This window comes from Synchiropus splendidus, chromosome 11, assembly GCF_027744825.2.
Source record: "Synchiropus splendidus isolate RoL2022-P1 chromosome 11, RoL_Sspl_1.0, whole genome shotgun sequence".
NCBI classification, from domain to species: Eukaryota; Metazoa; Chordata; class Actinopteri; order Syngnathiformes; family Callionymidae; genus Synchiropus; species Synchiropus splendidus.
This window is the reverse complement of record NC_071344.1, coordinates 5,294,100-5,313,149: the sequence shown is the minus strand read 5'-3', so window position 1 is coordinate 5,313,149 and position 19,050 is coordinate 5,294,100. Positions and strand designations below refer to the sequence as shown.

The window sequence follows — 19,050 nt, the reverse complement described above, 5'->3', positions numbered from 1 at the left end:
CACATTAAAAATCCTTTACACCCTTTAGCGCCTCTCATATTGATCACAAATCAATAACCTTGGGTGACAGGTAACTGCCTTGCAGCAATGATGGATTTACAGTACAGCGCCTCAGGACAATATTCAGAGAGTTAGAGTTCAAAGAGAAGGCTTGTGGTGCTGCTCATGCTGGTCTGAAACTGCTTTGGTGGATTGGTTTATGTTTGTTTACTTCATCGACCATTGGTCTGAAATCTACAAAACCGTTGCTCTTTCTGACAAATGATGCAATGTTTTTCATGGTTTTTCAAATGGTTTCATATGGACATGTGACCTGGAGATGATCCCATATTTTTATTTTTTTGCGGTGCTAATATGTGAGAATGGAGAACTAATTCTCATTGTACTGAAAGTTTTCATTGAAGTCCAGAGGAAGAAAACACGAGTCTGACATTCCTTATGAAATTAGGAATTAAATTATGAAGATACCAGAAATGAAATCTTTGAATGAAACTACAGGAGGACTTCGATTTCTTATTAGACAAAAACACAGTGGAATATTACTCTGCTTGGAAAGGAAACAATGATGGACATCTGTGAACAGATGTACTGATTGTAATCCACCTAGTGTGACTAAAGGAACAGAATCCTGTTCATTGTGGGGTCATTTTTTTGTTTTTCTCATCTAGCATTTTCTCTGTGAAGAAATGACTATTGAATACATGCTCATGGTCATAAAAAGCTATTGCAAATTGAATGCTTTCCTTCACCACCGAATCAAGCTGGTCTTAAATGCTTCAGTGCATTGTATTTTGCAGCGATTTTTTTTTTTCTCCAAAATGTTGCCTCAAGTTTGGCGAGAGTAAACACAAACACAGTCTCACTTCCAGACAGACATACACACAGAAAGCTGCAAACAAAGCAGTGGCCCAGAAAATTACATAAATGTCAATTATTCTCCAGCTCATGAGAGAGAGGTGGAACAAAGTGGTGGTAATAAAAAAGTATTGATCACTGGAAGCCGAAACGTGCCTGACAGGTATTGTTGTGGCAGGATCCGACATTGAGCGAGCGGCTCGGCGGCCATGTAAACCTGCAGGACATTACATGACCGCATTAGCACTGATCACTGCGGAGTAATGACCTCCAATCAGCACGCAGCGTTCACGCTCAGCAGCGCAAACAAAGTGCGGCGTTAATAAACGCACCTGCTAGAAATAGGATAATGGCCGCTGAAATGGCGTCGCAGTAACGATGATCTGATGGATGCAGTCTGTGTGGCGGCTGCGTTTGAAGGCTCCGTCATGATGATGCAGTTTTGGCTCGGTGCTTCTGGAGGTTGGATGCATCTTCTGTATTTATAAGCAGTTACTCATACATCAGCATCTTTTAAAGTGTGAGTGGGAGCGTGCGTTTATGTAATTGTTTCTGTGCAGCGCCTCATAAAAAATGCAATCATATCACAAGACCGCAAGGAACATAGAAATTGACCTCCTGTACACGTGGGACTGTTTGGCTCCTGTCGGAACAACGCTTGATTCTAAATCTCAATATGTCTGATGGGAAATGGTCTTTATGAATATGTGAGAAGGGCTTCTTTGTGCAAAATTGGTCCCGTGCTTTTGTCCTGAAGCAGTGATGTGCGGATGAAGCTTCATGAAACAGTGTGCTTATTGTCAGAGCTCACTAGATGGCACTCTCTGCTCTAAAATATTTGGCTTTGAACAAGCATTTCAATGAAACCTCAGATCATTTTTAAACCAAGAGCGCCATCTGCTTGGCTCTGAAAACAAGGACACTGTTTCATGAAGCCTCACCAGCCCATCACTAGGCTGAAGAATTCAAGGGAAAAAAATGAAGATTTTTCAGGAAATAAAATGGATAAACTATTTTATTTTTTAAGCCTGGCAGCAGTGAAAATGTACAACGTACCGGGACATCTCAATAGAATCACCTCAGACATTTGAAAATTATTTAAGTCAAGAAATAAAGTTCATAATTTGTCTCACATTTATTTCTACAAGGAAAAAGACGTAGCCTAGCACAGTAGCTGGGAACCTGTCTGGCAATGTATTGTGGTGCCTGTTGGCAATGTTCTGAAAGAAATGCACAGACACAAGAAGAATGGGGAAACGGTCTACTCAGCAGGACAGAGAAGCAAAGGCAGCTTTGACAGTCTCATGCTCGTGTTGATGAATCGTTCAGCCCTTCTGTACTGTATAGCCTCCCAATGTGACAGCTGCTGCTCTTTAACCCTTCACTTCCATCATGCTGATGGTTGAATGCATTCCAAGGGCAACATCTGTAAATGAAAATGGCCAGCTGTTCGGTCAGTAGTCAACATTTGACTCTGCTACTTAAGCAGGCCTCTGGAAGCCACCAGCCTCCAGTAAGAAGGTCCCTGGTGTTCCATGTCTGTTAGATTAGCCAGCATTGATCAAGCATGTTCAAACCTAGATTCCATGATTAAATGCCATTCACACGTAACCTTTTGATGCTGTAGTCTGTGGGTTGATGTTTGCATCACTGGCTTCTCTAATGTCCCAGCCACTAGTGGTAATCCACCCTATGAACTCAGTCATGTCACGTTTTCCATTTATGAATCTCTTCATTAACATTCCCACTAATGGCGCTCAGCCAGAGCCAGAACTGAGCACCGTCCTTCATGCACTTCCTGTTGGTTTCCCTCTTACAGATTAGGATTTGTCACCCATGTGCGGTGTAGACTGTGGTGAATCCTAGGATTTTCTGTCATCAATGCAATGTGGCAATTGAAGTAGTGACTCATCTTGTTTCAAGTTCTTGTGTTTCCTTGGCTTCTAAGGGGCACAAAGGCTTTATGTAAATGCTGTCATCGGACTTGACTGCAAAGGCTGATGCTGCTTTAGCTGTGTTTCCGCGTACATTTGAATTGGAGCTTCTTTTTCGTCGGCGATGGAATAATTTTACATGTCTCTCCATTATGCTAGCGAGTCTTCTTTCTTTGCACAGCCTGTTCTTGTTACAGCAAGCTCCAGTTAGGTGAGATGTTCCTCTATTAATGTCATCACATTAACACAGTATTGGCGCACCCTCTCTCATGTAGCGTCAGAGGATGGCTGAACATGGGAGCGGCGATATCCATATGTTAGTCAGGATGCCTTTGCTTCTGTCTCATTAGCAGTGATTCCAACGGCCCTGAGCTGCTCCTGCTCCGTTGGGACACTTGATGAGGCCTGACTACATGACCTTTCACAACCTAATCAACTTTTAACACCTCGGCTACTTCCTGCCTCATTGCCATTCTCTTTTTTTTGCCATTCACCTGCATGGACCTCCTGCCCATTTGAGAAACGAGTACATCATTTTTACACAAATGAATCCAATAGGCTGGTAAACACTGGTTCTACTGAAGGTGCCACAAACGTACACATGTTCCTGTGAGTATGTCATGTTACTCCAGGCAAGTCCACATGTGTAACGTAAGCCTCCTTCTTTTCACCACCTGACCTTGAAGAGCCACCTTCACTCCGGGTCCTCAGCTGTTTGAATATACATGAACCCAGCTGAAAAGGTGTGTAATATTCATTCCTCCTTTGGACTGTGGACTGTACCTGAAGGCCTTACAATACATTCCTTTTCATGCACATAATATTCAGATTATGTGGGAGGGGAGTTTCCCTTTAAATATTGGCTGTTGTTAAGAAACTAAAATAAGTGTATTGCCACATATGGCATTGTCACTGCTATTATGAGCTGTCTTGGTGATTTTATGGGTTTATAAATGTATTGGTTCTAATAATACAGCACTCTCTTTTTCCGTTTTTTTTTTAGCTCTATTTAGTTTGTAATGTTCTGCTCCGTATTGTTCTTCCATAAAATCATTCAATAAAACTGGAATTCAAATGGATCCTTGTGAGTTTATGAAGCCTCTGAGGTTCAGAAAAACGGTGACTGTATCTTCCTGTGCAGGTTGTGTTGGCCTGATAAAGATCTATTAGCTGGATTCGTGGTGGATGTCTGTCTGCAGCAGTCTGTGATTATCTCAAGTGGATACCATCTCTCTGCTATCAATGAGGACATGCTCTGTTTTTTTAGGTTAAGATTTCTAATCTATTAGAGGGAGACAGGACAAGTAGTGCAAGTATTTCCCCCCTTCTTTTGTGTACTCTCATATAGTGAATTCAGATTTTATACTGAACTGATCAAAATACCTGCGAGCCAATGTCTTCAAATTCACTGTTGTAGATTTGGATGCACTTATAATTGAATATTTCCTGGGTGATAATTTTACAGCTGGTCTGACATGCACACTCTTTTGATGGGTCACATCTTCAACACTAATGTCTTGAAACTTTATCAAAAAAGCAGAATAGTATAGATGTGATAACAATAAAACAGAATGTCCAACTAAGCGACTGAAGAAGACTGAAGATCATTCTGAAACGTGCTGAATCATCTGATTAAAAAAAAATCCTGTTATTGCGAGATATTTATTTAACACGTAATTCAAAATAAATTCTACTGATGGATTATAACAAGTGTCATTTCTTCTATTACCTTTTGTCTTGTCTTGAACGGATTAAATTGTTGATCATTATCTATTGGTGCTACCCCTTGATGCATGTTGATATCGGGGCCCTCCATGGCTGGTAGAGTTGTTAAATGTAAGAAATAATCTGGGGTAATGAAAAAGTTGGTGTACTGTAGTGTGTGTTCGTGTTCCAGTGTTTCCCCTGTTATAACTCTGAAGCAAAGAGGTGGTGAACTATAGAGATATCTTATGCTGTTATGAGCTTGTAGTAATTCCAGTGACTGACTCCTGTACAGTACACGGGTCTCCAGGCTAAGATTGTTCTATAAATAGCATTTTTTTTCGGCCTGTCTTGGGTGATTAAGTTTGGCGCCTCTGTCTGGTGCCATTTGAAAAGTCTAACATGTGAGAGAGCAGTGTAACCGTTGATAGAGGTCCACATCTAATTTGTAAAACTGCATAAGGTTGTAAATCTTCTTGAATACTCAGAGAAGATTAGCATCTTTCCTTTGAAATGATTGGTCCGTCCTCTTCATCTGGACTTGCATCAAACAAATCCATTCATCAGTCAAACCTGTGGATCGCCACCCTGGCAGGATGTCAGTGGGATAGCGGACTAATGAACCCGTCGGCTTTTACTGCTCATGTCCGGCTGCAGCCAGGCTGAATGTCGGCCTCACAAATATACCTTCAATCTTTACTTACATCGAATGAATCTGTTTATTAAAGATGAATCTGCTTTTGCTTGCATTCATAATGCTACGACACCACACATGTTACATTTCTTTGAGTGACAGCAGATGCTGCTGTATCAAGCTGATGATGAAATGTTGTCGAAGACAAAGAAAAGACGAACTTCTCAGATGTTGTCAGTGTGTTGCTCCTTCCTTTAAAGAGACATGGAATGGTCCTCTTGCTGCGCCTGTCTATGGTACGTCACAGAATTGTGACCGATGAAATGCGATGTGTGGCTTGATTTGATCGGGAAAACAAGAGAGCAGCGAAGCAACTGCTCTCCGAGCTTCATTCAGCACTTTTTTTTTTTTCAATCTCATTCAGCAAAGATACCAGGGAAAATAATAGGGAATCTTCGAGGCATCCTGCCGAAAAGTAGGGCGTCCCATTTTCAGCATGAGGGTTCCGCAAGGACGCCTGGACGTCCTGCAAGCTAAAAGCCTGATTGTGCATGTCCTGAAGCTGTAAATCGAAAACGTTTCCTGCAAATGAAGAGCGAAAATGGGAGGCCAAAGAACATTTAGAGGTTACCATAATATCCAGACTATAAGCTTCTACTTTCTTCCAAACCCTGCGGCTTAAACAGTGATGCAGCTAACAGGGTTACGGCAGGATTTTGGAAACTGGAACCACTGACCTTGCTATGGCGCAGACTGCACCACTACACCCGCGGCTAGATCGGTGCTGCTTATATTTGTATAAAATCTGCTTTATTCTTAAGTTTAGTGGGTGCGGTTAACCAGGAAAACATCCATGCTGGAAGAAGAAATGGTGCCCACCAACTGTGTCATTCACTTTGAGTTCTATGGCTAAAACAATTTGTTAGTGATGCTAAATATTGTGACTGGTACATTTTGACAAACGTCTGTGTTGTGTCAATGTTTTGACTCTTAGACACAAACTTTTTCCTCCTGAGTAATGAAAAAGTAACCGAGAAAACCTCTCACAAGAAAATTCATATTCACTCTTTTCACTCTTTCATGGTCCAGAGAAAATGTGGTCAACGAGCACAGACACAGTAATTGTGTTGATAGACATCATTTAAGGTGTAGATGGAATGTTAATGTACGATCTCTGTTTTTTTTAAATGCTGAATGTGTTTCTCTTGTGTGTGAGTGTCGAGGTGTCCAAGATAAACCGCACTTGTCGGCTCGGATTAAAACAACATGTTCTCTCCTCTGCGAATCACTGGAGGAACACATGGTTCAGTTCTACTTCACCAGAAGAATTTCTGGTTTTTAAACTCTTGTGTTTTGTTCAGAGATCATCGTTTCTTTACTAACATGAAGGTAGCCAGTGGGAGATGCTAGCTGCGGAATATCTAGGTGTGTAAAGCGGTTCCAAAAGGTCGACACCTTACATAGGCTGATGTATATGTTGCCGATTATGTAGCACCAATTATGTTAAAAACTATTGTTTGAGCTAGAAGCTAATTAGTTGCCGCTTTGTTTTGTGTAAGCTGTTTTCAAAGCGCTGCTGCTTCTTCCATTTGGTTATGTCACCTTGGCCTTGGAAAGGTTTTAGGTGGCATTCAGCTGACTGAATACCATGAAAAGAAGTGAATATTTGCTGTTTGAAAAGATGTGCTCTTCATCCATTTGAAATTCAAAACATGAAAAAATGAATTGCTGGAGCACGTGGAAAAAAAAGGCTTTCGGTCATCTCACTAGTATGTATTGATCTTTAATAGGAACTAAAAAATCTATAGCCATCCATCATTAATATCTTAAAGTTCTGCATTAGCTCTAACAGGTCTCAATATGACTTTCTGGGTGCAGTGATATATTTAATTGAATCAAGATTGATTTGCAGTGGTTGAACTAGCCACGATCTAAATGCCAGGCATAAAAAAGGAAATATCTGATGAGAGGCTAAAATATGACATTTACAAAGATAGAATTTCACATCACAGCATGTGCTAATATGTCTCGATTATTGCAGTGTTCCGTAAGGTACGGCCGCGTTGCATTTTTTCACCAGGTAAAGGGTAAAGACAGCGTGGGCCTGATTGGAGCAGCGAGAGCAACTCTTGCTTTGCTTTATTGCGATTTCCAGTTTCATTTTCTCATTAAAAGGTCAAGATAACGCAAGCAATTAGATGACATGTTTCTCGATGGAGGCAGTGTTCAAGTCAAGGGCCACTGTCCTTCTTTAGCATATGATTTCACCCCTGCAAACCATAATGCAGTGCAACAGTTGAAGCTGTTCATATTGTATTTCTATTAAAGGTGTAAAAATTCAAGTCTTTTTTTTTTTTACGCCCCTCCTCAGACCGCGGGTGATAGACCTCTTTTCTGCTAAATGAATTTGCGGAGCCGGCTTTCAATAAACATTAACCTGGAGATGGGAGAAGTGGACTTTTGCTTTTTGGGTTCAGACTGACACACTGTATTGATTAGAATTTGCTACGCATTTATTGACTATTTATTTGTTTTCCTGTAATACTGGAAGTCAGTAACCGGATTGTGTGCGTTTATATGTGAACGCACCAGGACTGAGAGAGTGAGTCCGAGTCAGAATAGGTTTTTAGTTTCATGTGTTTAGGATATTTCTAAAACTATGAGCATTCCTCAGGATTTAGAGGCATTCCACTGATGCAACAAACACATACGAACCAGGCCGCCCTCATAAGTGGGTTTGGTCATCAGAATTCCCCACATGTCTGTGCTGCATGGTGATGTTCTCAAAAACCTTCCAAATACTGTGCTCTGTTGAAATAAATGTTGCTGATAATAACATTGAGCTAAGAAGTCAAAATGTGATGTCAACGTTTAGCACAACAAAACAGGTTAAATGGTCTTTGTGCGACAAGATATTTGATCTGAAGTGATGAGCAGTGGTTCATGAGTCTGCGTAGGATTCATTAAACTAGGGACACTTTCCACTGAGTCGTAGGGGAACAACAGCTTTGGTCAGAGTTTTTCTTCTCCTGTTCTAATTTAAGGTAGAGTGGTGCAGACAAAACCCACATGGTAATTTGGCCGTAGCCCAAGGCCCTTCATTGTATGTGACGCTCTTCACAGCGCGTGCTCTGCGTTTAGGGAGGGACACCTCTGCTCACATTGTTTCTCTGAGCAGCCCGAGGAGTGTTGCTGTGTGTTGCGTGTGATGCAGGTTTGCCTGTATCCAGCCAGTGAACCTGCTCTGAAATTGTAATCCTGCGCTGAGTCGCCATTTCATTGCTGTCTGTTCATTCTGTCTGTTTGGATCAGTGTTCCGTGTGGCGCTGTGCCCTCCTTGAGCACTCGGTTGGATATCTATTCCTTACTCTCTGACTCTTTCCCTCTGTTGACACAATGGTTCTTTTGTGTGTCTGTGTACCTCTGCTGTGAGACTGAGCTTCGTATTTTCCGCAATTATACACACTCCTACCTCCGTCGTCCCTCGTGTTGCCTCTCCACCGGAGGAAAATTCAATAGAAATGAGGAGGAGAAATGCAAAGAAGCAGAGACCTGGGAAGAGGCTTGCAGGGTTTAGATTGCAGTGTAGATAAGTCCCATATAGAGCAAGTAAACATGTTCTTATCTTGTTATCCAGCCTGCACATTAACATTAAGCATGTGGAGGAGGTGGCGGAGCAGATCTTAAATCCTAATCATTCCGTTTGGTTTTCTCTTGGTCTTTATTTCAGCCTCTTATCATGCGGCAAACCTTGAGCACTTACATGAGAATAATGGAGGGTCAGCAGTAGCAGAGTCTTTCTTCTGCTGCTAATGCCTCAGAAACGAGTGCACAGTGATTACCTGCCCTAATGTGCGCTGTTTAAAGACCTGTTTCCGGATGCCGTGTTAAATGGCTGTGCCCTGAGTGAAGTATTAATGATGTGGATGGATGAATCAGATCAGTGAAAACCAGCTGATGGCCGCTGTAGCGCTTTCAGACATCGGACTTAACCGCTTGGCAAATTGGACATGCTTGTTGGCTTTTGATAGAACTCAAACTGATGGTCTTTTGCTCGAGGTCCGTTCTTTCTGATCGTTTTTGTTTGCCTGCAATCCAGGGCATCATTCACTGAAATGTTTCAAAAGGACTCGATTTAAGTGCAAAGAAATGTTTCACCTCTGTCGCAAATGTCTGGCTGTCTAAAAGCTTGTGCTGTAATGAGTGACAGTCCACATTTGAATTCATGCTTTTGCCAGTCCATTAGCCAAGTCTACATGTCGAACAGCATATGCAATTGAATGTACAAAGTACAGGTGCTGTTATAGTTTTTCTTGCTGAATTACATTTACACACACCTCCTTACAAAAATGCAAATGTAGGTTGGCAGTATGTAACACGTTGAACTCATTGATCTGGACCATGGGAGGGCTTCATGTTCTTTGAAACATCTTTACGCCAACATGCATTATGACTAGAGGTGCAAGAAAATATCCATGCGCATGAGTGCCACACTTGCTGGCACAGTTGACACAGTGAATACCAAATACCAAAATTTGATGATGTGTTTTTCTTATTCGACTTTCCCTTTCTTGCCCTTGTAATAGGCAAAGAGATGAGTCAATATTGGGTCCACAAATCAACAATTCTGATAACTGCTGCTTCTCCGGCTTTTGAATTAGCCATTGGATGTCATTAGATCTCCATCCGTTTTGTCTATAGGTGACATGCTGGTGGGAAAGACACACAATGTCAAAGACTCTTCAATCGTGGTTTGATGCATCCATGTGAGTGATGAAAGCTAAATCACCTCAGATGGAATTTAAATGTGAAGTGATGGCACTTGGTTAACTTCACTTGAGCCTTAAATCCCGCGTATTTGAGTTGATGGTTGAAATGTCATGGTGTCTTCTTGTTTTTTTCTTATACCCAAACGTGCTTGTTTTTAAATGGCTTATGCATAAGTGTTTTCCCTACATCACTTGTTGGGAGAAATGGCCACTTGTTCGCTGTTGTAAAAGTCCTCACAAAAGTCACCAAAAAATCAACAAGATACAAGAACGTACTCCATGTCTGGATTAGCTGTTGTCGGAGTGAAAAGCTTGCCATTCTCTGACTTGCTCTGGGATTGTTTCTGTCCGTGCTGATGCTGTGTTTGAGGGGCTTCATCCAGCACAGACATGCCGAGTCGTCACCGTGTTTCCTCAAGCGCCTTACGGCTTTGGGGCTAAGGATGTCTGCAGCTGCAGTCAGTATTTGTCCTTTTTTCCCTTTTTTTCTCTTGTTTGATGAGGCTTGTTTGTAGTTTATTTCCTCCTTGATACACCTCGAAGCTGCCTATGTGCGTGTAGTGCTCCCAGTCGGTGGCTCTAGGAGCAATGGCGCCTCCTCGATTGGACAGAGGGCCTTCTACGGGATGGTTCTACCTGCTGCACACATGAGCAGATGCAATGGCTCATAAGGTAATTACCCAGCCAGCCAGTGTGTATGCAACTGTAAGCTGCAGCCAGGGTTCCCTTCAGGTAGCAGCGCTATTCAGGTCAGTGAGCAGCTAATGACATTTAGAAGCAATAGCACGAAAGAGATGGCAGTTGTTTGTTGTCAGCTGCACACTACCTTTGTCTTATTGTCTGGCGTCTGTCTTAATCTCTCCGTCACCCTTTCCTCACCACCAGAAGATCTTGTTATTAGATCCCCTCCCTCGGCTCATTTGTCATCCTGCAGCACCCCCTCCTCCAGAGGAGAAATCCAGGAGCTGAAGAATAAAGAGAGCACAATATAAACAGGCAAGGGACCGCAATATTACGTTCATCATTCATTGGCCCCTGTGTCTCTTGTGTTGTTGGATTAATATTCCTTTCCTCCCCCCACTGCACGCCACCAATTACAATCAGATAGGCAGAAGCTTCATTCCGACACCCCCCACCTCTTCGGGTGCCAATTCTGGGTTGGGCATCCTCTTGCATCACTAAAATCCATTTTGAGCTAACACGGCATGACTCCCTATTCACAAATCATCTGTGTGAATCTGAATAGGGACTGGAATTACAAGAGACAGAATGACAATGGTCCACCAATCCATACACCTGAAGCTAAAAAGCTGACCAGATCGCCATTTTTACGTGATTTCTGTTGATGTCCTTCACGTCATAGGTGAAATGATGTTTTGCATTTTCATGACATCAGTTAAACAGACTGGTCAAAGCCACTGCTTTCAAAACAATAGTATTACGGACACTTAGTCGACACCGATCTTTTTTTTAATTAAAATTAAAAAAAATAAAATTAACACCGTCAAGATGATTTATTTTCAGAAAATATGCTTACAAAATATGGCAATGTCTGAGTACCAGAAGACCATTCTGAGCTTTCTGTCCAACAAAGAGTTTTTGGTTTGGCTCCCTTTGCTGAATTTTAATTGTGGTTGTTGAATAGAATTTTGCTTTATTTTTAGTGTTGTGAGTTGAATGTATTGTTGAATGTGAGTTGCATTATATTCCTTCATCAAATTCCCTTCTAGTCTTTCGTTTTGCTGGTGAATTTTAACATTTTGAGGTCCCTGCCAGCAAGATAACAGCCTGGGAGTGTGCAGACTATTGTAGTCGTGCTCCATGATAGGCTCTTACAGGCTGTATAAGATGCCCTTGTGGAGCGGATTTGGACCACATGTCTGTGGAGTTGAGACCACACGTGACCTGACATGGCTCTCCGTTTGATGTCATTGCTTGGTGACTTTATTAATCTAATCTTATGGAATCTTCAGAATTTCAAAGTAGTCAAGTGCAGCCATCACATCACACAGTATTACTGTGAGATGAGAAGATGGCGACTGATACGACAGCAGCCACAGAAAATCCATTTTGCAAAAAATAAATCACACATTTGCTTGAGATAAAAAAGCAGGCGAATTGGAGCCGTCCAACTTGATTTTCAAATTAAACTGCGAGTGACCATCGTTGCAGAACAGTTCAATCAAGTTGCAGAATGCTCATAAGAAGGCACAACAAAGAGCTGTCCAGGCCGGCGGCGAGATTTCGCTGCACATGTGAGTGCACTTTGGTTAGCCTCGCGGAGATGAGATTTTGGATGACCCTGGCATATCTTTCTGCAGCCTTTTCAAGCATACCTTGACACTGCTGCAGTTTTTAATGGGGCTTCGAAATCTATGCTGAAAGAGCTTCCGGACTGTGTCATCTGTTGCAAGGGAAAATGAAGCAGCGAAATCCACCAAAGCAATATTTTTTCTTTGTTATCATCTCCCTTCATTACTGAGCATTTGTAGTTCTTAACTACAAACAACAAAGTGCTTGTTTTTATCATAGATTCCACTCCACTTTACACGACTTACTTGATGTACTTTCTGTGTTATGTCGCGCTCTGCTCTGTAGAGACCCTCCGTCATTTCATCGGTTCAACCACTAGCATTTGCCACTGCCGGAATTATTCTCAGTTTGCCGTCACCACTTCTCTTTTTAATCTTTTCTCCTGGAGTCTGCTTGGATTACAGGGTGATGAGCAAGTCGGCAAATTACAATAAACAAATATACTCAGAGCAAACTGTGGCGGGTTCGCATAGGTTAACAACGATGTTATAAATGTTAAATGAAGCTGAAAATAAGACACTCAGTTGCCATAGTGATCTCAGTCATGTTGCTTTGTGTACTTTCTCTGCTGGCACAGTTTAAATTAATCTTAGACTTGAATCTGGTCCGCAGTGAAGGAATGTGTAATTGTTTGATGCCCAGGAGGTCTTCTGTAGACGCAGGAATCAGGTCCTTGCTTTTCGCCGCAACCTTTTGTTTCTCCTCTGTCAGTCTTGTGGCACGCCAACGTTCAACTAATTTCTCATGTGTCTCTGTGTCTCTCACTCCTCAGGTGGTGCAGTCCGAATGATGTGTAGGAAGTGCGATGCTGAACCGTATTGATGGATGTGTTAACAGACAGCAGTCTTTCATTGATCGTGAAGACTTCCGAAGCAGAGAATGTAAACAAAGCTGAGATTACAGGTGAAGATACTTTTCATTACATTCCATGAAAACTCATAAAGCTAGTGTCCACTCTAATCCACTAAAACACAAAACACGGAGGAGCCGTATTTATTTCCAGGACTATCATCACTAATAGAGATGATCGGATTATGTTCTAAAACCTCTCCAATATTTAAATAACATCACTAAATCTCTAATAAAATGTTCCTAGAAACACACATCGATATAGCTGGAGTATTGCATGATGTAAAAAACGCTCCTTGGAACTGTCTTGTGACCATCCTCACTCCTTTCTTTTGGCAAAAATGGAAGCCAATCTTTAAGCACATATTTTTCTAAAACCATAGAGTCAAATATTTCATTAGATACTGGTTCTCCCTTGCCCCAGGACACACAAACTTATTATTTGTGATGTAATGAAATGGTTATTACGTCATTTTGAAAATAATTTACAGGTATCTGAACCATGTATATGATGGATAACCAAACAGAGACTTTTAGTGGAGATGGATAATCCTCTCGCCATCTCTACATAACTGGTTGAATGAGAAATAAGACCCATCTGGAGTTTGGCTCATGGGCAGGAGCGAGAGCAAGAGTCTTTTTCCAGGGGCCGTGAATTCTTGACTTCCTTGCTTTGGCTGCTGCCCCCACAACACGTCCTCAGATTAGCAGAAGACATTGAATAATGGCGCATAAGGGAAGCGGCTTTACAATAAGAAGCTGTTAAATATTATAATCTTGAAGGAGAAAGTTTACCGGTTTGGCTTGTATTGTTAAGCTACTTATGTTGCATTTGACAAATCCATTCTTGGGAAAGAAAAAAAAAGAAACCCAATCTATTCACGCTGCTTCTCGTCTTAGCCTTATTTAAAATTTAAAGTAAAGTGCCAACCACCCAAAAAACGTTTCACAGTGAAAAGACTGACATAACTGCATGATTAGAAGTGTAGAAAATATCTATTAAGTTATGTCAACATTACCACAATAATGTAATATGTTTTGGCTTTTTATTTTTCAAAACTGTCTTAACAGTTAATACGATCTTAACATTTTTTAGACTCAATCAAAACACCTCACCATTAGAAATTCTTTTGATGTCTGGCTCAACTCTTTTTAGCAAAGCACTAATCATAACTATGTGGATTGTGTAATTGACAATATTGTAATCCCCTGTTTGTCCAAATTGAAGGCAAGGCATTCTAGTCTAATCTGTTTTTTAATAACTTGGTTGATTCCAGGTTTGCAGTTCGTGCAATACTTACTGATGGATATGCGCTAAAAGAGAGGTCTGTTCTTCTAAAAAGCAGCTCTGGTTTTCTTGGTCTCATGTCTCCGGCTTCACTGGTCAGCTTGTTCAACTAACTGCCGATCCTAACGTGAGGTTAATAGCGGCATTTTAAACAAGCAGTCCCTGCTCGGGGAACAGAAATAGATCAGCCAGCACTTTCTTTAAGAGCTGCTGAGTGGAGGTAGAAAGTGAGAAGAGGGTAGGTATAGCCGATGGGGAATAGGAGAAGAAAAAAGGAGCAGTAGTGGATCGTCTGGAGCTGCTTCATTGAGCAGGAATAAGGCAGCTCTCAGAGGAAGATGGCCATGAATCATGCTGCAGTTACTCACCACTTATTATGAACATCCTGTACTGGCTGGATTGATTTCCCCCACCATTCACAAAATGCCCTATAGTGAAGATGGAGCAGAAGGTGGAGGAGCTAGTGTAGCTGGCCTATCAGCTGGATGAGTGAACGCCCCGGGTGGCTGAGCTGCAGAACAGCTAGTTCAGCATTTAAGAATGTAAAAGCCTTCTTAAAGGGATAAGAAGTTGGTGAGAGACTAGATAGTGAGCAGAATGGGGGGTGGCAGGGATAAGAGTCATTTTTCTCTCTCCAGAAACCTATTAAAAGAACAAATACGCATGTCAGCTGTTTTATTTGCATTATACTTAATATACACTGCAGGGATTGTGGGACTGTTTGTCTCCAACCTAAATATCAACTGGGAAAGACTTCAGTGGCAAACACACCTGCAGTCTCCTGGATTGTTGGCGGGTGATCGGTGACACTCACAGAATTTATCTGAGATACAATTACCAATTGTAAATCAGCACAACTGCATAATAGAAAGGGGAAGCAGCGGGATATACGGAATACTTTGGATTAGGTAACAGATTTTTTATTAATATGCTGACAGATGGCCTGTCGTAGTCATTTTAATGCAAACATAAGACACATCGCTTTGGTCTGCTTCAGGGTGGTTACTGTCTTCGCTTACTTTGCAATAACTTTTCCACTAATGTTCTATAGATATTGTTTTACTTAATCCATCCAGCTGGCTATTGTGAGTTGTGTTTGAAGAGTGAGTCGGTGGAGTCAGGACTGTAGACTGCTGATGCTAGTCTGCTGGGGATGGACTGGTTTTCCGGCCCTCTAGACAAAGCTCAGTGCTGGTTCCTCATACTAGCTGTAACTCTTTCTCATGCCCTGCTCATCATACACAGCTTGGCCAAATATAAAAATCAAGACGATGCTTGGACTGTCCTGGGTTGTTACAGTTGGTCAGGTCTTCATTCAGTGACATCATGTGGCCAAATAATGAGGTCTTCTGAGTGTACAGAATGACCAGGTTGTGCCGTCAATGGATTTTTTTCTTCCCTGATGACACAGGTATTTTCCAAGATGGCAGTGCCAGGATCCAGCTGGCTCGACTTGTGAAAGAGTATAGCACAAGGCATCTTTTTCACACCAGAGTCCAGACCTTGACCCCATTGAGAATCTTGCGATGTGCATGAGAAGGCTTTGCTCCGTGCTTGTATTCACCAACTCATTAATACAGAGATCTTAGTGAAAACTGAATGCAACACGAGGGGGAAATAAATCTTCTTGTTTCAGAATCTTATTGAAACTGCAGCAAAAGGCGTAATAAAAGTCAATCCAATGAAGTGTGCAGGATCGTATTATCACAGTTTGGTTTAATGTTGACACATTTTATCATCACTATCTTTGAATATGACCTGTATGACACAAACAAATGTAGTTATCAAATCCCAAATCTTAAGTGTTACTGTAGGTTTTGAATGTCGTCTCCAGTCTCTACAACTTTGTCAACATGGATTTGGGATTTATGTAAACTAATACATTTGTGTAGCATTTCAATAAGGTGACTGCACCTTTACTCAGTGTAGGGTTTGACTGTTTGTCATGTCCTGTAACCTGATTTAAAGAGGGATTCCCAAATGAGGTGAGGGAAATAAACAAAAATCATACATGCAAGAAGGTCAATGGACCTGATGGGCTTCTCACTGGAGATCTTATCTGGCCGTCTAGCATGACTGGGCTTGGCAAGTCGTAGGATCAGAAGATCACCGCCACCTGCCAGCAGCCGGGTCCTTCCATATGCTCAGTAGTTCGGGTCCACGCCAACTAGGGTGAGAAGTCTTAGATCCAGCATCACATGCACTCACACGACTTGCATGTAAGGAGCAGAACTCAGTCTGTGTCGGACCAAATAAAATGTCAATCTGTTTGTGAGCGGAAATGGTGAGATCACGAGGTCTCTATTGTGGTTAGATTTGCTTGCGCGGATGTAATAGCGCCATTCTGTTGGACCATATCAGTGAGCAGGAGGCTGCCAATCTTCCTTTGACCTCAAATGTCAAACACAGTTTGTCAGATACAGTCATCTCCAGCGACTGCGAGTGTATGTGTACCTGTCTGACTGACTGATCTGTGGCACATTCAGAACAGCTGAAGAGCTAATGGTCCAGCTGGAGACAGATGGCCTCTCAATAACACCATACCCCCCGAGCCAATACCCACTCTCCTTTACACAGACCAGTACACACGGACACACACATCATTGCATTCACACACGTAATAAAGAAACCTGAGCACAAGACTTTGACGCGATAATCCATTCTAAAACCCTGAAGAAATGCGTTTGATGCTGCAATGAAAATGTGTTACTCATCGACTTTGTATGCAGTTAAGGTGACATAATATCTGAGGACACTGCACTGATCCACTGTATACTGTAGGCCGGTTTATGTTGTGCTGACTTGCTCACACTACAACACTAGTTTGGCAGCTGTATTTTTTGCACCAGTTAAAGGTGTATTATAGTGTTTACTTCTCATCTGATGATCATGTAGATGTCACTTGTGGTGGTCATTCATAATAATGTTTTTTTTTTGTTGGAGCCCACATGACAGACATTACATTTGTCATAAAAGACTTGGCTCCAGAAGCGTAGTGGGATACCTCTGTTTAGCACAATCCTGGGTCTCTTAGCATAGACTGTGACCTCACCTCATACTATGTGAAGAAGGTATTGATTTTGGAGCACTCTCTAAATAGGATGGCCTGTGGTAGCTTCCCCGAGTTGTAAATATGTTCCTAAACTTGAAAGAGTACGACAAAATATAGAGGAGTGAAAAAGTATGATGCAGCAATGTATAGTGATACTTTGACCTCAGATATAATATTCATATTTCACCCTTGTTATGTTGTTTTTCATAATTATAAGTATGGAAGTAAAACATTTCAGTCATTTGTCTTCTGTCAGAAATTAAAGGCAATCCTTTCGTCATGTTTTTGATGACAGTGTGAGCTTTTTGGTGAGCAAGTTGGGATGTTTTCAGTATGTTGTCAATGGAAAAACAAAAATAATTTCTTTACAGCAGCAGTTTAATGTCACACATACATTTGACATTTTTTATATTTAGCTTAATTTGTCCATCAGCTTTGAGTATTTCTTGAGTTAGATGTATGGAATATTGCTATATGATATACAGGTATATTGTGACCCTGGTATCGTGATGTGTATCAGATCTATTCTTGCCATTACTCAAGGTACAATCTTTGTCTTGATATGTTGTTGCCGTTTATGCTGCTATTTTTTTTTTACATTCTGGAAGAATAGCTGCTCCTTTGTGCTTGGAAACTTTGGTCGATGGCATGCTTTTCCTATGAGGTCATTTAGACTTGTCGAATTGAACTGCGGGAAGCGCCTCAGCATGGTTCTCTGGCAGCCACTCCAAAGATGCTGTGAGAGCAGTTTCCTGATTCCGACAGAATGTCTTTCTTAACTCTTTTGAAGCTTTTATCGTCCAGTATGGCAGCGTCACGCTTGTCCCATTTAGATTAAGAATTATTGATGAATTATTCTGCACAGAATTAAAAAAAACAACTAAGAATGTAAACCTAATAGAAGTGTTTTGTTTTTTTCTAGTCCTGGCAGGGTTTTCAGACTGTGTGTGAGGGGCTCCATCCTGGGATTATGGATTGAGGCAGGTGTATCTGATATTGGTTATACAGTCTCCAACATATGGGGCTGTCGTGTCCCATGTGTACGTATCTGCCTCTGCGGCTCTCATCTAATTATGCAGCGCAAACAAAGCTATCTGCCTGCTGCTATGAGCCGCTTCTGTGGGTTTTGATTGTTACTCATCAGATAGATCTTTTCAAGTGATTAAGACATTGTCACAATCAACCTGTAGAAAAGCCCACTTTCAATGCAGTCATCACTGCTGTTTCTGATGTTAATCTGTGCAATTGTTCTGCGGCTTGTGACAAAGGGAGGTTTGAGTGTTTGGAGGGGGATTCTGTGCGACTCCAGTATACCATCACAGGCTCCCTAGTACCGGCGTGGTTTACCGTAATACCTGCTGTGAGGTAATTGCTGTTTAACACGGCGTGACACATGTATTTTTCATCTTTTTTTGTCTTTGTTTATCAGAGTACTTTCTTGTATTGTCACCCAGGAAGCCTGTTAGTTGGCTGTACCCCATGATCCTCTTGTAACCTACAGGAAAGATGTCTCTCTTCTCTGCCTTCTTTCTCTTGAAAATAACTCACAGTTATGCCTTTGTGGAGCCTGCAGAAGTTGAAGTGTTGAAGTATTAATTGGCTTGGAGCTGCCACGATGTGGCTTCAAATTTAGAAGTAAAATTGAATTATTA

At 41.6% G+C, this 19,050-nt stretch overlaps 1 protein-coding gene across 2 annotated transcripts in view; it reads left to right on the top strand.

Annotated features, from left to right (window-relative positions):
- The window catches only part of nexmifb (neurite extension and migration factor b), a 68,471-nt gene that overhangs the window by 39,518 nt on the left and 9,903 nt on the right, over window positions 1-19,050 (top strand). For both annotated transcript variants that reach the window (XM_053878689.1, XM_053878690.1), the window contains exon 2: window positions 12,982-13,112. In XM_053878689.1, the coding sequence (XP_053734664.1) occupies window positions 13,031-13,112 (82 nt within the window). In that variant the 5' untranslated portion in view covers window positions 12,982-13,030. The remainder of the gene's footprint in view (window positions 1-12,981; window positions 13,113-19,050) is intronic.